The 22,300-nt window shown below is 38.3% G+C and overlaps 1 protein-coding gene across 1 annotated transcript in view; it reads right to left on the reverse strand.

Annotated features, from left to right (window-relative positions):
* dph1 (diphthamide biosynthesis 1) overlaps positions 1-22,300 on the reverse strand; it is a 74,165-nt gene that overhangs the window by 11,048 nt on the left and 40,817 nt on the right. The window contains exons 4-9 of the mRNA XM_005804095.2: positions 20,986-21,107; positions 17,171-17,325; positions 14,096-14,217; positions 10,503-10,571; positions 9,227-9,383; positions 5,229-5,329 (exon numbers count right to left, since the gene is read on the reverse strand). Of these exons, the coding sequence (XP_005804152.1) occupies positions 5,229-5,329; positions 9,227-9,383; positions 10,503-10,571; positions 14,096-14,217; positions 17,171-17,325; positions 20,986-21,107 (726 nt within the window). The remainder of the gene's footprint in view (positions 1-5,228; positions 5,330-9,226; positions 9,384-10,502; positions 10,572-14,095; positions 14,218-17,170; positions 17,326-20,985; positions 21,108-22,300) is intronic.

Below are 22,300 nucleotides of genomic sequence, written 5' to 3' on the forward strand. Positions count from 1 at the left end.
GGCCTGTCTTTATCAGTCTACATGCTAACAACTTCAGCTAATAAAGTGAGAAGTCATGAGTAAAAGGATGAAACATTTGGACACTTCAACTAGGTTGGAACAACTGAAGTGCAGTAAATGCATATTTATTTAAATTTTATTTTATTACATATTTAACCTTTTTTACTTAAATTTGGAGGAGCCTTCATTGCATCAATGTGACCTAATCAGCTTTCAAATGCGGCCTTCGAAGGATACAGCCTGTGTTTAGACTCACCTGTTTGTTGTTATCAATAGGTTACCGATTAAAACCTCCTATAAATTTGTTCAACATTATGCAGGAGATCAAGTAGAGTCCTTCATTTCGAACTTCAACCACTCTCCATAGTTCTTTAACAGCCAAGTGTAAGGCTCGTTCACTAATGCCAAAGTCTCTCGTCATCCTCAAGGTGGATTTTGCAACAAAACCCCCACATCACATTTTCCCTGGATAAATCTTTGCACTCCATCCTTGCTGTCTAGTCTCTGCTGCAATATCATGACATCAATCTTTTTCTCCTAACGGCTTCTACACAGCTTCTTCCCAAGGCGGTGCCTGAAACAAACAAAGCCTCTTGCTGGGTATCAGACCAAAGGACCGGGTCAGGCCACAGGTGGTTGCTATCCAGGGAAGACCTCCCAGTTGTTGCCTAAAATCGTCCAGCATCTGTAAATCCCTGGCTGTCTTCAACTCTCCAAAGTGGACTTTAATGGTAACCTTAGATACCTTTAAGATTTTAGGCTGCCTGAGTGGTAAGGTGTTGGTCTTTTGCTACAATAAAGCATTAAATGCTCCTCTCAAAGGAGTTTAGCGGCAGAGCCCACCTCTTGAAAGACGGCCACATGTAACAATCTCCTCTGCAGCAAACATCACACTTGATACAGTCGAGGCAGGCAAGACAAAGATTGATGAGTTTCATTCTAGGCAACATATGTTCACTGCTCTAAAGTAGGGCTGCAGAAAATTTTCCAATGGTGATAATAGTGGTAAATATTATCATCATAGGATTGGCTAAATATTAAATTAACATAAAAAAGCATAAACATAATTCATAAAATGCTATTTATTGCACTCAAAGCTGCTCTTTTCAATATGAATATTGCACACACTGTTACTGGGATGATGAAATATTCACAATATAATGTGAAGCCCTGCACAATATATGGAGTTTATGCAGCGGTGCTTTACACAGCTGCATCTAACTTAGATTCAGCCGCTTGGCCATTGAAAAACATTCCATGCTCACAATGTTATTAAGATAATCTGAGGTATACATGAAGTTTTGAGGTATGCAGCTACAGATTATGCAGAAAGTTGGCCATCTATTCTCCACGCACATGGGATAATTGCTGTCATTCCTAATTACTTTATTAAAAGATCACTAATAGTTGACTGTGGAATGTTTAGTTGGGAGGAATTCCTTGACTAGTCTTATTTTACCTTCATATGAAAACATTTATGAATAAATAACTGCCATCACAGATGTGCAAGTTACCTACAAAATGTTTCCTAATATATCCTCATAATGTAATAGACGCTAACTTTTAAAGGAGCACTGTTAGGTTAAATTGACTTTTTTGAGCTTTAAATTATGTTATAATATATTAATATTGATTTTTTCATGGATGCTTAGGAAATCCTTTAATTTCCCCGTGACTACCCCACTCAGCTCCTTCAGACTAGCCAGCAGCAATTAGTAAACAGATTGTGGAATGGGGCATCAGCTAATTATATGAGCTTCTTCTCAGAGCAACGCTGGTAAAAAAAAAAAAAAAACCGTTTTAAGGGCTAAAAGAGGAGCCATGTTGTGATGACTTCCTGAAGGCGGATTTTCAAAAAGAGAAGGAGTTTTTAAAGAGACAGAGGCCCAATTCCAAGGCGTTAAATTCCAAAGTCAAATTACTTTTCACCCAAATTTCACATATAGCATTTTTAGAACAACTTTGTCGATTATGTGACATAGTTACTTAATTGTGCTATAAAATGACACTATGTGCTAGGAAACTACGTAATACTGCCTCTATAAAAGTACACTAATAAGCTGGATGGTCACTTTTTCCATCTCAGTCTCGATTTGCTTTGAATTTAGAATCAACCTAATGAAGATTCATATGATATCTCTAATTTCATGTGTTGTTTTGCACCGCTTTTAGTTAGATGCATGTTTCAAATGTGCAAACACTGCATTTTTATTTACATTTCATGCTGCATGCCAAGGACTTAAATGAAAAAACACAGGGTGAGCCTTCATTTTGTATTCTAGACTTTTCCTTTACATCAAGGCTATACTTGCTACTGAAGCAGATCTTGTTGAAAAGCTTCTTTGTCTGTAATGAGGGTTTGTTTTGGTTGGGCGAATCGTGCCTGAATTACATAATTTCAGTGTTGCACTTGCACGTCAGTCTGAGGAGGAGCACACAAAAAAACACACACAACAAAACAAAAGAAAAGAATCACTTTAACTACAATCTCTGGCTTTCCAAACACAGCCCCCTCAAACTCTATCCAGGTCTCTCTGGCTCAATCTCTCTCAGACCTTCTGTCCCTATCTCACCCACTCCTCCCTCACACATCACACCTCTCATTACTCCGCAGCGAGAGGCCAATCCGAAGAAGGTTGAGTGCCAGCGCCTTGGTGATTGGAGCTGTTGCAAATCAGTGGCTCGCTGACCCCTTGTCCATCTGCGGCGCAGCCTTTGCAGCTGGAAGTCCGATAAATCAGACAAAAACCGAGACGCGAAGTCAGACTGCATCTGATGTTTCATCGGAGTAACTTGAGGAGAGCGTTTCTAAAGATAGGAGTGAGTGTTGCCGGCCGGGGCGTTTGAGAATGTTTTTTCTGTCTTCAATTGTGATTTTTAGCAACGTAAAAAAACCCCAAATTTATTGACAAGTCAGGTGAATTTTTACTTTAGTGCGTGATCAAATAAGTTATGTCAGGAGGATCCGCGAGTCAGTTTCTCTATCGACATTAGATGACTATGCAGACCATCAAAAGAAAGTGTTTCTTTCTCTATGTATTTCTACACCCTTATATTAATGCAAAAGTGGCTCAAGCAGGCTCTTTAGTGAATTATTCATGTAAGAAATCTACTTTCCATGCACCCTGTTCTAATGCTGAGGACAATGTGCGAGACATTCACGATGAATTATGCCGGAAATTCACCAAGACCTGAATGCCAATGTTGCTTATAAACATATAAGCTTGAAAACAGTGTTTGTCAGCTGTGTTGTAATGTGCACTGGCAAACTATGCTGACTCCTCAATTATGCTCAGAATGATGCTTACAGACTGCATCAGAAATGTTGCTGATTGACTACTCGCTGTTCTTCACACCAGCTCAGTAGGGGAATTAGTTGACATATAAATTATTCATGTCCAAGAGGCAAATGTGGTAAGGAATTTGAAATAAAGCAAACATTTGAGAGGGACGGTTTCATTCCTTTCTCTTCATAATTGACAAATAGAAGCTTTGTAAGGAAGTAAGATCCAGAATTACAGATTTTCTGCTTTGAAATTGAAGTAAATTTAAATATAATCACATTTTTAAAAAAACAATAAATGTTGACCTAAGGATATCTGAAATCTGCTGCATACTGGTAAAAGGATCAGCTGACCTAGGTGATAAATTTTATCACGATATTTTCAATACTATTGCAATAACGATATAACGATATGAGTGACAATAAAAACTATTAATTACATCTCTATTACGTAACTCTATGACTGTGTGTCACAGCAATTATAGCTCCACAAACAGAAATACTGCTCTTGAAAGCCATTCCTATTTGTAGGACACCGGTCACATAAAGAAGTGTGATTTGTATCACTACACTGCGACTGTTATTCCAAATGTATGTGTATTCAATGACGCTTTCATTAAACAAACAGTGGACAAAACAGTAAAACTATCAATCGCGATAATTAGAACATCATTGCCTGGAATTTACTGCGACAACAATAAATTAAAATCCTTATCACGATAAGATATTTATCACGATAAATGATAAACAATACAATAAATGCTCACCTTTAATCCATTTGTCATTTGTTTAATATAAAATTTTGCTGTTTTAAGGTATAAAAATATGTATTCAGATAATAAACAGCAAGTTCCGGTATTTTAAAAAAACAACTTATACCCTTTGGGATATTGATTGAAGGGACCCGCATGCTTTCCATGCGAGCCGTTGTGGCATGGCTGACATTATTGCTATTGTATTTATAATCTTTTTAGCTCAGCCACAGGAAAGTGTTCAGTGTTGGAGATCTGCAATTTAAACTCCAGCCTAATGGCTCTCAATTAAATGGCTGTTTGTCAATTGTCAACTCAAAAGGATTTTAATAAAGGACTCGAAGGCTGGATGGCAAACAAGACATTTCATACAAATTATCCGAAGCTTATGTTGTCAGGGAGAATAATGCCCTTTAGTCTGGATCTTGCAGGCATTTTTTTCTACACGCAAAAAAAAAATCATTTCAACTTTGAAATAAGAGGAAATTGCGGGATTCTTGCTTTAAGAAAACCACACACAACAAAATAGGCAGCATGACAAGCTTTCAACTCTGCCCAGTGACAATATTAAAGTGACTGCCTCTTCACAGAAAAAGAAAAATGAACTTATCCTTGCACAATCATGCTTTTATACAATATGGCTCAAAGGCGTCAGGGGCTTCTGGAAGATATATCAAAATCCCTTCACATGCAGCAGCCTCGCCTTCAAACCAGCAACAGTCGAAGTCTAAATGATGCGCTTGATTTGTTTTCTGCGTTCAAGCAGCGAAAACTGAGGATAAAATATTGGCTTCTGGAGGGCATATTCCCCTTTTTGTTTTATCTACCAATGAGCAGCTCTGGCTCAATAGTCCTACTCAGAAACAGAGTACTGTACTGTATGCTCCACTGACGGGTTCATTAATCAGTTGAAGTATGTTTCAGATTTGGGCCTACTTTACAGAAACGCATCTCTCAAATTTGTTTAGGTAACCATATGAACGCAAGAAAAAGTACACAGCGAAAAGGGTAAAACTGAAGTATATCAAGTGTTTTTTGTGCAGGTTGCTTGATGTCTGATTTGCAAATTTCATCAAGTCGCTAAATTTAATGAACAGGAGATCTGAAAAGATTAGGAGTTATGTCAAAGGAAAATAAATGTTAAATAGATTATTTATATGCTTAAGTGTTTATCTGTGAATAATAATACTTACGCATCTACATCTGGAATCAGATCCAGCTTGCTGGGGAAGACCTCAGAGAGCAGCACTCGAGTGAAGGACTTGCCCAGAGATTCGAGCTTTGACTCCAGGTGCTAAGGAAAAACAAAAAAGGGATTTTAGCAAAATAAAAACAAAAATATTCCAATTTAGAACCTTTTTTTGGGTTTCAGGGCATTGGGGGTCAATTGGAATAGTGTGAGGTGAATCATTAAGCCCTACCAGAGGAAACCCTCATGGAAAATCTTCAGAAAATTGAGTTAAATGGTGCAATTTGGGGCCACTTTGAGGAAGTTTTTTTGTGTGTTAACCTTTAGAGCCACTTAGTTAGACGTTTAACCATTATGCTGGTGGAATAAGCAATAGGCTTTTAACAGCAGAGTGATATTTTAATAGAGTAACAAATATTGTCAGTTTCTATTCAGTCATCCCACTGCCACTCTCTAAACACACACACACAAACACGCCCACACGTCGCAGGTTAGTAAGCCTTTCTTGTTTTGACCAATCAGCTTGAAGCTCATGGAAACTGCTTGACCTAACTTTGAGGAAAATTAACTTGCAATTTACAGTTACTTTACTTTGTATGAAAAATACAGTTTTGCTTTTTTTTTTTTCTCCTTTGCACACAGAAGTCCCAAGTCGGAACCTTTGTATCCAAGTATTTCCAGTAGACCCGTAAATCTGACGCACAAGCAACCACAAACAACAACGATGGATGACAAAGCTGCTTCTCTCAGCCCACTGGGGTGTTCACTTTTGTTCCAGAAAACAATTTTACTGGACGCTGGAAAAGATTATTGTTGTGTCCAAGATGTGCTAAAAAAGAGTTAGCCTATCAGTGAAGCTATTAAAGTCTAAAAAAAGCATCTTGACGCTAGACATGTAGCAGTAGCACAAACGTATCCAACGCTAATGTCAGCGGTGTCCACAGTCCACATTTCTAAAGACATTACATGAATGATCAGGAGTTCCTGAAACACTTCAAAGGGTATAAAATGGGTATAATTTCGCACCAATCTGATGGTTGAATAACCAAAGTAACAGAGAAAAAACAAATGTCTTTGTTTTGGGGCTCATTTGTCTATTACGTCAATAATTTAGCAGCAAAAATGTTTTATTAAAATGAAAATGTTGCTTATTTTGTCGATACATGGCTTTCAATTAAAATGCGATTAATTTCAACTAGCTAATTAAAAACCCCGCAATTTTTTAAGTCACATTTCCCCACTAGATAGGCTCTATAGTAGGGTCCACAAAACTCATAAAAAACTTCCCAGCTGAACTCACCACTGTACAGTTTTTTCTTCTTCCAATGTGAGGTAACTGTATGTCTGTGACCGTGTTGTAACTGAACGCAGCTAATTACAAGTTATGTTTCCATTCAGCTGTAGTAGAGGTACAGATTGTACATATATTGTTCAAATGTAGATTTATGCTCAAGTTGAAGTCACATAAATTAGTTGAGATTCTCTAAATGTATTCCAGGCAGCTTTACTATTGTTTTTGTCCCTGAGGTATACTGATGTGCAGTATGAGCAATTCAATTATGGATACATCTTTACTTATTGGTTGGAATGTTGTCACTGGCAGTAAACTGCAACTTTATGCCGGGGTTCACAATGAAGTTGAACAAACTCTTTATACTCTTTCTCTTCTAACTGCTTAAGGTTGCCTGTGCCTTTCAGAGAGGCAGTAAATCCTGGCCCTAAGTAGGATTTTGGCTGACACCTTATGTTGAGAGCGGTGATAAATATGGCTGTTGCTTCACAGTTCTATAACCTCAGCGTTACCTCTCCTACACCTTTAATCCACTCTTTACATTTCTCTTCTCGGCTATGAAACCTCACAATAAAAAGTGATGCATTACAAGAGCGGTGCATCTACTTTCACTGACTCCCTAGCTCCCTGCTAGCTTGTCCACAGGTTTGGCTTTCATAATCTCAGAAAGAAGATGGTTTAATTGAGATTTCAGATTTCACATTTGCATTTACTGCCTGCTCGTGTCTGCAAACTGGCGAATGCACGATAAGAACGGGGAAAAGACAACCATTCCTTTCTGTAAAATTACTCAGGTACGCTCAAGTTCTACATGAATTTCTGCCACTAATGTGTCTTTTCAAGTCTTCTTTTAGAAATCTCTGGTCAAAATGCCACAGAGAAGCAGTGAACCGTTGACTCCTGCAATCACTTCACACTCATCCCTTCAGTTTGAGCCTGAGAATTGACATCAAAAGAAAAGATGTCGTTTTGAGGTTACCGACTTGATGTTTTATTCCTCTCACTGAGTGTACCTGAACAACGTCCATCCAACAGATTGAGCTGTTTTCAAAGTCCTTCATTCAACAACAACCACAAAAAAATTAGAAATACTGTCAAGGTGTAGCGACGTTCAAAGCATTTTATTGTCGAACCATCACCTCTACAGCCATTTGGCGGACAGAAGGCATAATTTAATAACCCTTTTTAAAACCCTAGTAAAGAAAGGATTTAAAGTCTAGATTTTATTACTGTGCTAATTATTAGCAGAAGTTGCTAAAGACAGATTAAAACGTCGGCTATCCTTCCCTTTCAGCCTGTTTAAAAGGTAAAAAAAAAAAAAGGCATATCCGATTGTTACACTGACTCCTCTCTCCCAGACATGGTGTTACATCACCTTGCCTCCAACTAAAAACTGATACTCCTTTGGCATTGTTTTGGAGTGATTCAGCCAAACTATGGAGCATTGCATGGATTTTATTCTGGGCAAGACCAGCACCTACCTCTAGAGAGTAGTGGACCCAGGTTCATTTTGGGCTATAAAGGGGAGTTATATGACATCCCATATAAATATAACCTTTCCAACAGGATGCATGTATCAATAAATTAAATTGTTCTTCGAGTTTAGATACTCCACTTCCCTGCTGAGTCTGCCTTTAGAGATGTGGGCAGTTGGCTGAGTTGTTATGAGAGCAGGAGGCAACCAGACGGAGGGAGAGAAAAAAAAATCCCACAAATGCTCTTTAAATGAGATAAAGGTAAAAAGCAATGCTGATATAGAACCTCCCTGGGAGGATTATGAGACCTTTCAATGACTGCGCTCTTATCAGAGTTAGTCCTGTTCTTTTACTTGTGAGGTTATCTGACACCACACTTCTTAATCTGAGCAGATCGCTACTGGAAAGCTTTAAGAGGTTTTTTTTTATTATTATTATTAAAATCTGCCTTCTTAAATCCTCTCTCCTCTACAAAAAAAAAATGATCTGTCTGGTTTCGTGTTGACATTTTTACATCAATGCTGGCTTAATATTTCAAATCTGGATTTAAGTAAACCTGAAGTTCAAGCTTCAGAGTGTGCATTAGCTTTAAGAAAGATAGGTGATCTGGTACGAAATCTTTTACATCTAGCATTCAAGTTAAAGTCAACTTGTACTGCGACACAAAAGGCTTAGTGGTAGATTTTAAACTGCATATTTTCTATAAATATTTTAAATGTCTAGCTACTCTGATTGATAATTTCCTTCTTTCTAAAATCTACAGTGGCTCTGAAGTGCAAACTACTTCAATAATTCACTAAACACGTCTACAAAATCAAAAATAATTAGTAATTTTCTTGATTTGTAGTTGTGCTTAATGTTGTGTTTTCTTGATTAGTAGTTGATTTTAGTTAATGCCATTGTGGTTTCATGTTTTGTAGTTGTGCTTAGTTAATGTCATGTTTCTGAATATGTTCTTATGTTTTTAAATTTGTAGTTGTGTTTGAACTTCAGGGCCACCGTAAAAAATCCGCTTCAACTGAAGCAACCTGAGAAGAAGAGTACTATCAAAAGATACGGATCTGCATCACAAAATAACAAGCTGCCACACAGAATGCTGCCTGTCCAATCAGCATCACATGCCATCAAAACACCTGTCTAAAAAAAACAAAAAAAACATACTTTGCAAAGTATTACCAGTGATTGCACAAGAAGCCTCGGGACAAGCAGACTGCTGAAACGAGGATGCAAACTCACCTCCAGGACTTTGGGACTGCCCTGTCGGCCCAGCGTGCCCAAGATCAGACCCCATCTCTGGGCCAGCCGAGCCTGGTCGATGGCCTGCAGCCTGGTGGCTTGCATGGCCTTGTGATCATAGTACTCCCTGGAGAACACCTTGCTGTAGGGGTCATATCTACAAACAGGCACAGAGAGAGAGAATCGCTATGGCACACAGATGTTTTAGGTGGTGTGCGTAGGCATAAACATAAGAAGCTTTATCACTCCCATTACCAGCTGTTGCTCGGGTATCTATCTCGAGGACGGAAATGCACAAAAAGACGGGAAGTTTAATCATAAAAAGCCATCAAGTATACAGGAGCTGCAGTATCTTAGGGAAATGGGGGTATTTCAGAGCTTTTAATCTCTTTTTCTCTGCTACACTTGAGATTAGAATCTTGTTTATGAGGGGGAGACCTGTGATCTTAGCTGCAGTGTATGGATGTATAACAACTGAGTTTGGCTTTAAATTCAAACAAGTTTGCTTAAAGTGTATTATTTAGAGCAACATTATTTAGCACTTTTTTCAATATTAATGATTTTCTAACTTAGAAGGTATTGGAAAACAGAACAAGAAGTATTTTCTTTGATTGAAACATCTAAATTCTTCAGATTATGGTTAATTTTTTATTTTTTTTTCCAAATAAAAAACCTGCTTCAGCACCCTTTAATCAAATACAACTAAACTGCCAGTAGCCTTAATTCACCTAATTAGTAAACGGAGACCATATGTGCGTAATTCAGTCTCAGTATAAATACAGCTGTTCTGTTCTGGCTCAGAGGTTTGTTAGAGAAGAATGGCAGAGACGGCAGGGATGAAAAAGTGGAAAAAGGCTAAAGCAGCTACAAAACAATACCCCATCTAAACTTTGTTCAATCCCTCATCTGAAATGACGGAACGAAAAAGGGAAGCCATTTTAAAGATAATAAAAAGAAAGGCTAGTTAGCACAGCCACCATTGACAGAGGATAAACTGTTTTTCTATAATGGTAAGTTAGCAACTGCAGCAAACTGGTAATCTGCAGTGTGTTCGCGAGCCTGATTGACAGTGCTGGAAACAACCAATCAGACCCTCCTTCTGGCTCTGATTGGTTGTGTCTGAGAGGAAGTGGTGTCTTTCTGCAAATGGTAGCAGGACCACAGAGATTACCAATCTTGTATTATACTGTATTTTTTATAAAAGCTACAAACTAACATTAAAGGAAAGAAAACATTACATACGCAAACATTTCTCTAACGTGTTCTTTCATATTACCTGTAGGCAGGAATGTCTGGGTTTGCAATCATGATCGACTCCAAGTGAAATCTTCCATCTCCAAGATAACTAAAAAAGAAAACATTTAATTGCACAAGAGCACAGGAATTGGAAAAAAAAAAAAAGAGATAAAATTAAATCGTCTGTCTTCACCTGCTGTATCTCAATATGAATGTGCCGTAGATATACAGCCTCTTTTAAGAAACACAAATGAACTAACATAAATGCATATTGGAGCATAAAAACGAAGCGCCTTGCTGCTTGGATGTGGAGGGTGTTCAGGTCTGTACCTGTTCTTACTGAAGACATGCAAATAATCTCACTAATTGCTTTCTTTGTTGAGCAGCTTGAAATGGGCATGTAGGCCGTTTGCCATGCAGGCAATTTTGAAACTCGTCTAGACTATGTGTCAGAGCGCGCCTATGTGAAAACGTGCACTCCGCGTGTCCCAGCAAAATAATATGCAACGACGGAACAGAATGAAATCTGGCACAGCCTCCTCTGCATTGCTTGTCATTGCTCGGAAACGTCCGAGCCCCTCGAATAATTACATCCGCGACAACAAACCTGCAAGCACTTCAGTCCCGTTGTCCGATTCCGGCTGCGCGCTCTGAGCCGCCGCCTTATCATCATGTTCACATCCACATATTGTTCTTTTGTAGAAAAGAGCAAAAGCGCATTTCAGAAGATAGAAACGCTCCACTGATCTTTTCTTAAAGCTCTTTTGAATACAATTTCTGGCTGCTAAGAGTTGTTTTTCTTCCCTTTTTTTTCTGTTCAGTGCTTCAATGACTTGTATGTGCATTTACATTTTGTGCATGCAGCATTTCTGTCACACTTGCTCAGTTCTAATTAAAGTAAAAATAAACCAAAGCCGAGTTTTAATTAATGCCATTTCAAAAGGTTATGATAATCGACACTGTAAAAGATATGTCACAGATAACAAACCTGAACTCTGATGCTGTTGTTAGAGACATCTGTCGTGACATTAAATTGATAATAATTTATTAAAGTCAAAAAGGAAACCTAATTATTGAAGGAAACTATGACTCTGTAATTAAGCTTCCAGTGATGCCTCAACATCACAACAGAACACTTTTTTTTTCCCTCCATTTGGTGCCGCATGAGAGAGATAGCGTTTAAGATCATGTTTATGGGGCCTCATCATAATATCAACATGTTTTGTATTAGTTTATAGCGTGCATGTTATCAGTTTTACAAGTTTTCATTTTTCTTTTTATTCAGGATTGTATCTCACCACAGTTATATTCATTTCCATGTTCCACATCAATAAATATGTAGCAGAAATGTAAGAAAACATAGCATGCACACTTTATATAAGGAAGCCATGGTTTCTCAAGTCTTAAAGCTAGTGTTTTATTCATGAGGATTTAATTGCACTGCAGTGATGCAGCTGTCAAGATATTGTAGAAAACTAGTTAAATTTATTTGAGTCATTTTTTGAAAATAAATGTACTCCTAGGAGTAGTTTTACTGGGCTCCACATTTCCCTTATACTTGAGTAACAATATTTGCAAGTATAACTACTCTCAATACTCAGATAGCATCTAAAATCAAATATTTCTCCTTCATTTGGCTCAGACACAATGAAAAGAAATCATGTTGACATAGCTAATTATAAAAAAAAAATAACTAAAGGATGATTCCAAACAAAACTGGGTCTAAACCAGTTTACGGCAGTAACTCTGCTTGATTCTCATCTCCCTTCAGTTCTCCGCCTGGGATTTTTACCCATTTAGCTGAATTCCTCTGACTGAGTTTCAATCAGGCCAATCAGCAAACAGAAGAAAGAGTTTTGAACGATTTCTTCTTCTTCTTTTGAACTTTTCTGTGCTGCTTTAGAATTGTACTCTACTATTGCTATAGTTTTATCAACATTTTACTGTTGGCAAAGAGGTTGTGACCGTGAGCGCGCGACAATTTCCAGTCAGCTTCATTGAACTGGCACAATACAAACATCATGGCCAAACATTAGCAACTGGGTAAAATCAGATCCAACAGCTTAAAATGTCAGAGCCCACGCCTGCAACAAGCAATCGCTTCTCAATAGCCAAAGCTCCAGACCCTCTGGATGAATCAAAGCGTAGAACACGGGTTTGGTTTTTACCAGGCTGTACGAATACGACTGTTTCATTATTCTTGAAGAGCAGCTGGAGGAGGAACCCCACTTGTGCTTACTGCCACCAAACTCACCCACAGATTCTGCATAGCTGCTCTTTGCAGATGAATTTGTCACATTCTGTTTGATGTAGTCTAGAGTGCACCACAAATCTGAATATTGTTCTTAAAAGGATATTTTTCTTTCGACTATATGATCGGTTTTCTGTCTACAGCCAGAGCCAGTAGCTGCGTTTACAAATGTGCACAAAACATTTTCCATATGCCGCTAATGTCGAAAAAACACAATTTCACAATTTCCATTAAATAAGAAATGCCACTAAAACCCACACATTAATAAGTTTGTTCATGTGATAAGTCATTAAAAAAAATGTCACGCAATCATTCTCCAACTACTTCCTGTTTTCTTCTTCTTCATGGTTTGAGCCAGGGGCAACAACCTATTGTTGATCATGTGACTCATGTGATGTGAACAAGTGATTTCCAAAACCAAGTAGGATTTAAATGTTTATGATTTAAAATATAATACTCTTTGTATAAATATTAGAGAGCTTCTGAAAATGTGATAGATGGACAACATAAGTTAAATAAATATGTAAAACACACAGTAACTCTTGCATTGCTTTCGTCTCCACTTGTGCACATAGCGAAGTTTTTCCATGTGTTTTCACGCACTGGAAGGTTCAAATCACATGGTCTAACACCAAATGACTAAAGCCAAATGTGTGCAGATAAGACAGAGGAGGAATTTTCACCTATGCATAATTAAATCAGGGAAATTACATTATCTCGCTGTGTGCAACAAAGCCCAGGATTTGTCGAACACAGACCAGCACGGCATGTTATTGACGAAAAGCAGCTGCAGGCACGTTGCTATTTCTGCAAATCTCTCTGTTCCTTTTTCCCCCCCAACGCTTTGAAATATCTTACCTACACACAGTCACGTAAAGAAAAAACACACACACGCCAGTCTAGCCTTTTAGAAGTCATGCAACAACTGGCTGGAAGTTAAATTTTTTCCACAGAAAATGAGATAAGTTAAAATAGGCAATCACATGAGCTGCAACAAATGTGTAAACAAACTGAGATGTGCCGCGCAGTTTATCAATTCTCGCCATGCGCTTGTCGCAGTAGGTGTCGCGCTTCGAAAAAAGCTCTTGTTTAAAAAGTTACAAAATTTGGCACGGACGTGGCTGTGTTGCGGTTTTAAGACATCCAAAGCTGTCAAACTACATCGAATTTGCAGATTTCCACAGTGAGAAGGTATTTTTAGCCTCCTGGGGGATCAGCATCTGGCTTCTCCTGGCTGCTTGGGTGAACACAGACAAACCTGGTTACCTCTGCCAACTACATTTTATGTGACTGGGAGTATTGTCACAGTGATTATGACTTAAATCACACGAGTGGGCATGGAACCGGCGAGAGGGGAAGACAGGAGGAAGGAGGCTTCTTACATTACGGCATCGACGTGGCAGTCCAAGCGTGGAGAGGTGCAGCCTAGAATTTCTCCCGGTGACAGAGGCCGACACTGGGGGACAAGCACATCATACTCTGGCCTCAGGGCTGCACTCACAGCCTGCGACATGAAGAGGAGGGGAAAGTATTTCCACATATTTATTCTAAAGAGGTGAGACAAGGGTCTGCAGGATTTAACTTTTGCAATTTTGATCACCTTATCCCAAAGAAAAATAGTTAAATGTTTTTCTTCCATTGAAGTTAGGCACTGGATTCTGAACTATCAAAAAATGTCTGGTTTTTTTTTTTAGATAAATTGTATCTGAATTTTACATTTCGAGTTGTATTTTTAAAATATCCCCCCTTTTTTTATAATCAGTGTAGAGTAATCAGTGTAATTAATTACTGATTATTATAAAGATGTCTTTATGGAAAGGTCAAGAATTTAGTTTTCCAATTGATTAATGAAGCTTAAAATAACTTAACATAGCTTAATCCCTTTCTTCAGTATTTATAAATGTATTATTTACAAAATCTGAATATAGATCATTCGAAAGTGAACAAAATATCAATAAAATATAAACGCTCATTACATGTTGTGCACAAAATCAGTCTTGGGTGATAAGATTTCAGTCTGCTCAGTTCTGAGCTGTTTCAGGGCCTCCTGTCACTTTAAATCCAAATAAGCTCCTCCCCTCAACTAAACATTTAAATGGCGGCAAATAGATGCACAATTATACATCCGTACATCTTTGCAACAAAAGCAGCCTCCCACAGTAATAAAACTGTTGTATTTTCCAGCAGCCATTGTACAGCAGTAAAACGAGCTGGAGCCCAAGCTTGTGTTGCTAGGTGATGGGTTGGGCTTCGGTGGGGTTGCTAGGTGAAGGGAAGTGAATGCTGATTTGTGACTCAACATTCAAGAGGTTTTTGAAACAGTTAATTTTCCAGACACCAAAAAACATTAACTTATTGGGAGCGTTTTTTGTTGTTGTTTAATCACTTGGGATGTTTTCAGAAGAAGTAGAAACCCAAATGGAAGTACAAGAAAGTGAAAAATGTAAATTTTGCCTAATACATATTTGCATAAACATGGCTTCAATTAAGCTGAATTTACAGCAAATTGTTTTCTACCTTTTGGCTGAAAAGAAAATATAAATTAATGGAAAAGGCAGAGATAATGTATTATAATCTCCATTATATCTAAAATGAAATGAAATAAATTTAATCACTTCATTAGTCTTTCCCGAGAATTCATCGTAGAAACTGTCTAGATCTAAAAAAAATCTACTGAAGAACAAACCATAAAGGCATCCATGCATAAAAAACTACAAGTATGCACAAAAGTATACATGGACACGTGGACGCAACGAAACGACAAAAAAATGCAATTTAGAATCACCCAGGAGAGTAGAGTGATATAAAAATAGTGTATTTTACATTAGCAAAAGCCCACAGCAGCAGTGAAGAACACAGAAAATGAAAGCAGCAGAGCACATTATAGAACAGCGAGGCAGCAAGCCAGAGAGAGAGGGATGTTAAAGCTTAATACTATAACTGCTGCCACTGCTTATGTAAAGAGCAGTCCTGAGCATGATGCTGAACTGAGAGGCTTTCCGAGGTCATTGCGCCTTTCAAAGCAAAAATAACTGCTGCCAGATTTGACAAACCCACACTTGAACTGAGCTCAGAGGAGGGTTCATGAAAACCAGGCACCACAAAAAAAAACAAAAAGCATATATTGCGCAAGGGTTGAGATGAATGCTTGTCTGTATATTTCTGCGGCACCCAAAAAACAAACAAAAAAAACCCCAGAGAAGGATAAATACAGAAGTCAAAACTGTAACTCATGAGAGGATGAAAAATATAAATTGTGGAAGTCATCCTGGATGTTTTCCTGATACGATGAGTGTATCATGTCTTGCAAAAGTGTTCAGATTCATTTTAGTTCACCTTACATGGATGTTATTTGACAGTCCAGCAGAAAGTAGTGTAATATTGTGAATTGGAAGGAAAATAACATAGTAACATTGTGAATGGACTGCATTTCAACTCCCTTCATTCTTCTTTGAAAAATAACTGAAGATTCTCTTTTGGATTCAGGTAGTGAAATCTTGAAAAAAATTGGATCTACGCTCAGGATTTGTTTTGTTTTTCATCTCATTACCTAGTGGGAAGTTGTACCTCATCCCCAATCTGGCACCTTTTGCTGCCTGTTGCAAGTTTGCTCGAATAATGTATCCCTTATTTAGTAACTTCCGAAGTTTGGCTGGTCCTGTGACTTTTAATCAGGTGAAACTTGGGTATGTCTTTTTTTCTCCCTTCATGATGCATCTTTTGACTGATGTGTTCAATAATAATTCATATTGACGTACATGAACCATGGAGTAAATATTACCATCTGCAGAAGAGATGAAATCTAATCACAGGCTGGAAGCTGGAGGTACGAGTTAACAGTTGGATACATAAAGAACGTGTTGCTGGTGTTCTGATGAGCTAGCTTGTCAGATTAGAAATAGCTACGTCTATCTGACGTAGCTAGCGACTGCTAGAACACCTGCTAAGGCTTGTGAATGGTGCAGTTATGTCACCATGCCCTCGTAGTTGTCAACGAGATGAATAGAAATGATTTTGCAGGCAAATAATTGATTTCATACAACACAACTTCCTCTCTATCACTGCGGATTTACACTACATGAGTCTCCACTCCACTGCGCTGCGTTACGCACTTCGCCAACGGAGAGCAGCTGTTCCTGCTCACCCTGATTAAAGCAGGACATCGAGGTGTCAGAAACAGCCAGAAGATTTCCAAGCCAACGTTGACTGTTTCCGCAAATTCATTGAAAAGCAGCTGACGGCTGGATACTTTAATTCAGACTTTTATCGAAAACAACAAAAATATTTTCCTTCTCTTAAGCGTCTAAGTGTTTAATACCTTCTGTTCGGTCTGTCACATAAACTCGCAATAAAGCACAACACATTTTCTGGTTCTGACATGACAGAATATGACAAAGAATGAACACATTTGCAAAGCGCTGCAGCTAAAAATGAGAACAATAGCCTTGGTCGATTACCTGCAATGCTGCAACAAACTGAATGGTGCTGACAAGTGCCAGGGATTGTCCAGGACTGAAGTTGAACTTCACTGTGTCCAGGAAGTGTGCATTGTCCATCTGGATATCCACAAACACATACAGCATCTTGATCCCCGCGGTGGAGTCTATGGGGACTGCAGGGAAGTGGACACAAACAAATAAAAAAGGAAAAGGGAGACAGGTGAAAAATTCACTCTTCTGTCAGATGAATCGGCAATATATACACAGCTGATGATGCCCGGAACATTAAAGCCCTTAACATGTTCTGTTGTCCAGCTATACAGGATCTATGAAGGCGCATTTATAGCTCACAGCTGGCGTCTGCGGGGTATAATTGAAAATCATTCCCATCAAGTTGCCAACTCATGCAGGAACTGATGCAAAGACCTCAATTATTTAGGGAAGGAGAGGGACACATGTGATCGCTATTAATGGTATTAATTTCATAGGCCATTTACCACGCACTTGGGCTTAGAAGGTGTTGCTAGAGACGTGCAGAAGAAGAAGAAGTTGCTGAGTGAAGATGGCAGGAGTCCAGGACGGGAAGGGCAAAAAAGGAGTGAGAGACACTTAAAACAAAAGAATTACCAATTGTTTTGACAAAAACTATTATTCATCCTTTCATTTCAAGTAAAATGCTCATTGGGACCAAGAGGACATCTTGTTTTAATTGAATAACTGGCCCATTAAGGTGCAAATTTTAAGATTGGAAGAGGTTCCTTAATGTCACCACATTAAACAACTGAGCAAAGAAAGATACGTGAATTCAGAAACCACACAGACATCTAAACTGTTTTCTTCAGAGGAGACTGAAAGCAGACAGGAATGAAACGAGAGTGAATTAATGAGAAAATCCCAACAGAAATACGCTGGAGAAGACAAAATTAATTTAGGGAGAGGGAGATTTCAAAGACGGGTAAAGGAAGTTCAAATAGTTTGCCGCACAAGGCAGAAGTGGAAAAAGTAAAAATGATCCAGAGTGTGAGAGGTGGGGTTGTAAAGTTAACTGGATAGAGAAAGGATTAGCGACTCCACCTTTGATCCAGGAAGTATAAGGTATGGATATGGAAGGGTATTAAAAGCAGCTCAATTTGGCTGCAGGGCCCAATGAGGTAAAACTAAGACCAAAAGTGTTGCGCATGACGAGTAAACCTCTGAGCTGAGACTACCATCTGTCCGTTGCTTGTTTATCAGTACTGCCAAATAGTAAAAGGGCAGAGCAAAGCGACATCGATCTGTGTTCACATTACCATGGCGGTCTGAGTGCACTTAGGTGCCGCAATTAGAGAAACAGTCAATGAGACAGACAGGTCTCACTGCACAATCACTGGGTTTTATTCTCATGTGTTATAGCAATAAGGCACATTACCACAGCTCCTTATTAAACAACATGAAAAAAAAACATGCAAACAACTATGTGGGCAAATTTACTAAAAAGTAAATGTTGATAATGGAACATGGGCTCATCGACAAACGGGTACAACTAAGATTAATCTGTTACAAGTGAGCATTTAGGCACCCTTCTATCAAGTGTTTGTTCTTAATGGACACGGGCAATTATGACACAGAGTAAAGATACCAGTTGACGTCATATTAAAGTTTTAACTAAATGCAGTTATCTATAACAATTTATCAAATAGATTTTAAAATGGAGTCTAAAACATAATTTACATCTAAAAAATTATTGTTAGTTTTCAAATATTTATTGGGCAGAAAACAAGAACTTTCTACAAAGTAACAAGTGTAAAATAAGATTTTTTTTGTTACCATCTGCTCAGGTAGCGAGACACTAGATATAGAACTAGATATACAACACTAGATTTGCAGTACGACTTAATCAATATGCTATTTGCATCTACTAAAGCAGGTGAGTGAGAAAAAGATTAATATTAGCAAAGTCAAAATATCTTTGGCATTGCACTGCAAAAACACAAAATCCTATCACCTATTTTTGATCTAATTAGTAGTGAAAATATTGTTTACACTTGAAATAATTGAAAAAACCTAACTTACAAGTAACTTTCCAGCAAGATAAATCAGTAAAACGTTGATATTGATTAAAAAAGTACTAGTCCTTCAGGGAGATTATTTCACTTATAACATGAGAGTTTTAAGTGAAATAATCTGCCAATGGAGCAAGTACTTTTTAATATATGCTAAGGAATTACTGACTTAAAACAAGCTCTTATACCTTTCTGAAATGATAGTTGAAAGTTAGTTTTGTCTTATTTCAAGTGCACTGAGATATTTGCACTAGAAATTTAGACATACATACTTGGTAAAATGTTGTGTTTTTGAAAGTGATAGTCTTTTTCTAATGTCTTTTTTGTTGTGCAAGACTGTACAAACTTTAATCTAAAAAAAGTCAAATAAAATAACTGTACTATCACAGTAAGTCTGCACCATGTCTGTCAGTGAAAGAGATAACCAAGAGTTAAACCTGAGCACATTTAACTGTAACTGAACGCTGAGGGGAGAGGTGTGGAGCAATCTGCATATTTATAGATTCATCCCTACTCTAAAGGAGGTTAAAGTGTACTGTACAGTTACATCTGAGCCATTTTAACACATGGATACATGTGTTAAAATGTATCCATGTGTTGGATACATTTCCCATCAGTTTTTTAAACTGATGGGAAAAAGCATCTAAATATATTGCTCAGATGAACTGTAGAACATCTGGTTTGTTTTAATCATGTCACATTGATTTTGTATGCCTAGTTCTAAGGTACTCTTTGACAATGGTATTTAAGAGGATGGGATAAATAAATATATATATATATATATATATATATATATATATATATATATATATATATATATATTAAAAAGAGAAAAAAACTGCAGAGAAAATGAAAGGAGCACAGAGGACACAGTAGCTCTGAGTCACTCTGAGGCCTGAGTCTTTCATCTTTCACAGGTGGTTGAAATCTTAGGAAACAGTGCAAATGATGTCTCATGGCTGAGAGATGAAGGCTAAGATCACAGACAGAAAGACGACCATAAACAAAAATGTTCTGGCAATTTCTTCTCGTCTAACTTAACCCTGAAACTCAGACTTTAAAAACTTCAACTTTGGTGCTTGTAAGCATAGACACCGATGTGCGACTGTCCCCCACTCCCTAGAAATTAAAAACATCAGCACTAACCATCATTTCGCTACAATTGATAAATAACGGCCGAACTAACAAAAACAGGGAGGAACTTTTTTTTTTTCAGCCACATTAAGATTCTGTTGGTCATTTCTGGTATTTTGCCGAGGTGAGCTTGTTCTGGCAGATATGTATCAAAATTATTGATTTAACATTTCTTCCCATGTGCAAAAGACAGACTGACAGTGAGGTGAGATGTGTGAAGGTCCTGCAGAAATGCTTGAGGTTTCCAAAGGACACCGCTGATGTGTTTTCAACTGATGTGAATGTGGGGCGAATGTGATGCTGCAAAGACCTGCTGGGTCTTCAGTTGTGAACTACCAGTTGTTGGTCTTCAAAATAAAATCCTGATAAAAGGTATTGAAATTAGTTGTTGCAGCTCGACAAACTGCAGAAAATTCTAAGCGTTGTAATTAGATTTGTGAGGTTTGCACAGTTCTAATCACCTACATTTTGCTTTCATCAATAACACCTGTCAGTCTCAGTCCTTTTTTTTTTTTTGATGTTCATGTGGCCTACGTGGTTTTTTCCAGGTAGCTCTCTCTCTGTAGATGGGTAACCTTGGTGGGGTTTTTTTTTCTTTTTGCATTCAGAGCAATAAAGAACCAGACAAACATGTACGAGGGAGATAAAGAAACGTACTCAGACAGCTGTGGCCATAGTGAACCATGAAATCTGCTCCCAGGGCACGGGCAGTGAAGTCGTCCACGCAGCAGGCGCCGTACGTCACGTCCCCCATTATGATGGTGTCCGCCTCCGTGAATCTATGAAACACAGAAGCAATAATCAGCGCAGTCACAGACCATGTGTGTCTCGCCTTGATTCTTGCTATGGGGATCGATGCGCATGCCATGCGAGGCGCTGTGTGATTATGAGAAAGCTGAGGTACATCAATTCCTTTGTTGGAGCAGCAGGCCAAACCACAACTCATCGAGTCTGATGATTTTGCTGATCAATGACTGACTCAAAACGACAGATTTACATACCGAGCTGCTTTGTGGCTTTACGACCAGCCATTAACAGCCAAAACGTAGCATAACAGCACTGATATATAAAGGTTACCAAGTCAGGGAAGTGAAAAAGAAACAAAGTAGAGTTAGGATTTTTTAAGTTTTCTGAATTTATTAAGTGGAACTATATGAGGGTATTTTCAGAGTTAGACTCCAGCCATGTAGGATGTACTACAGGAGGACAGTATAAGGACTATTTATCCCACAATCCACTTCAGCAGGAAGAGGAGGAGTTTCAGGAAAGAAATTTTGTGATGTCATGAAAGCTTAAAACAAAGGACTGAGACAACACCTGTCCACTGCTACATTGGAGAGGACTAAAAGAGCGCTACCTGAAAGTGTGTTGTATTGTATAGACCGGCCACAGGAATTAACCTTGATCCCGGTTTTACTCAGAAGTCTGTAGAAGGAACCTAATAATTACAGCTTCTCCAAAATTTGCTGTTGATGATCTGGCACTGGGTGGCGCAAATTGATGAGACGCAGCTTCACTGAGTCAGCCAGCCAAATGCAGCTAATGCAGGGCTGAGTACAGAATGCTTACCACACAATACACTACAAGCAGTTATCTGTAATTTGAAAAATGACATTTGGTAGTGTATAACAGTAGTAGCTGCTAGAATAAGATTTAATATTTTCAGCTATTCTAAATTGCTAAAATCAGGTTAAATAGGCCAGGTGTGTCTGGCTAGCTTTCCATTGATCTAGAGATTTCTTCACTTTTCTGTAAACTGACTGAAATGCAACGCCACATGACTACAGGCAACAGTGGTATCACTGATAGCCGCTGTTTTTAGCCCTACCTTGTTGGGCAGAAAACACTTGTCAATGAAAAACATGCTATTGTGAGGAAAAAAACTCAAAGTTTGCTTCGTTTCACCATCAGTGGGGCAAAGTAAGAGACATGTACATGGTATATTTAGGCTGCTAGAGAGTGAGAGAGAGCA

This window comes from Xiphophorus maculatus, chromosome 18 (genome assembly GCF_002775205.1).
Source record: "Xiphophorus maculatus strain JP 163 A chromosome 18, X_maculatus-5.0-male, whole genome shotgun sequence".
NCBI classification, from domain to species: Eukaryota; Metazoa; Chordata; class Actinopteri; order Cyprinodontiformes; family Poeciliidae; genus Xiphophorus; species Xiphophorus maculatus.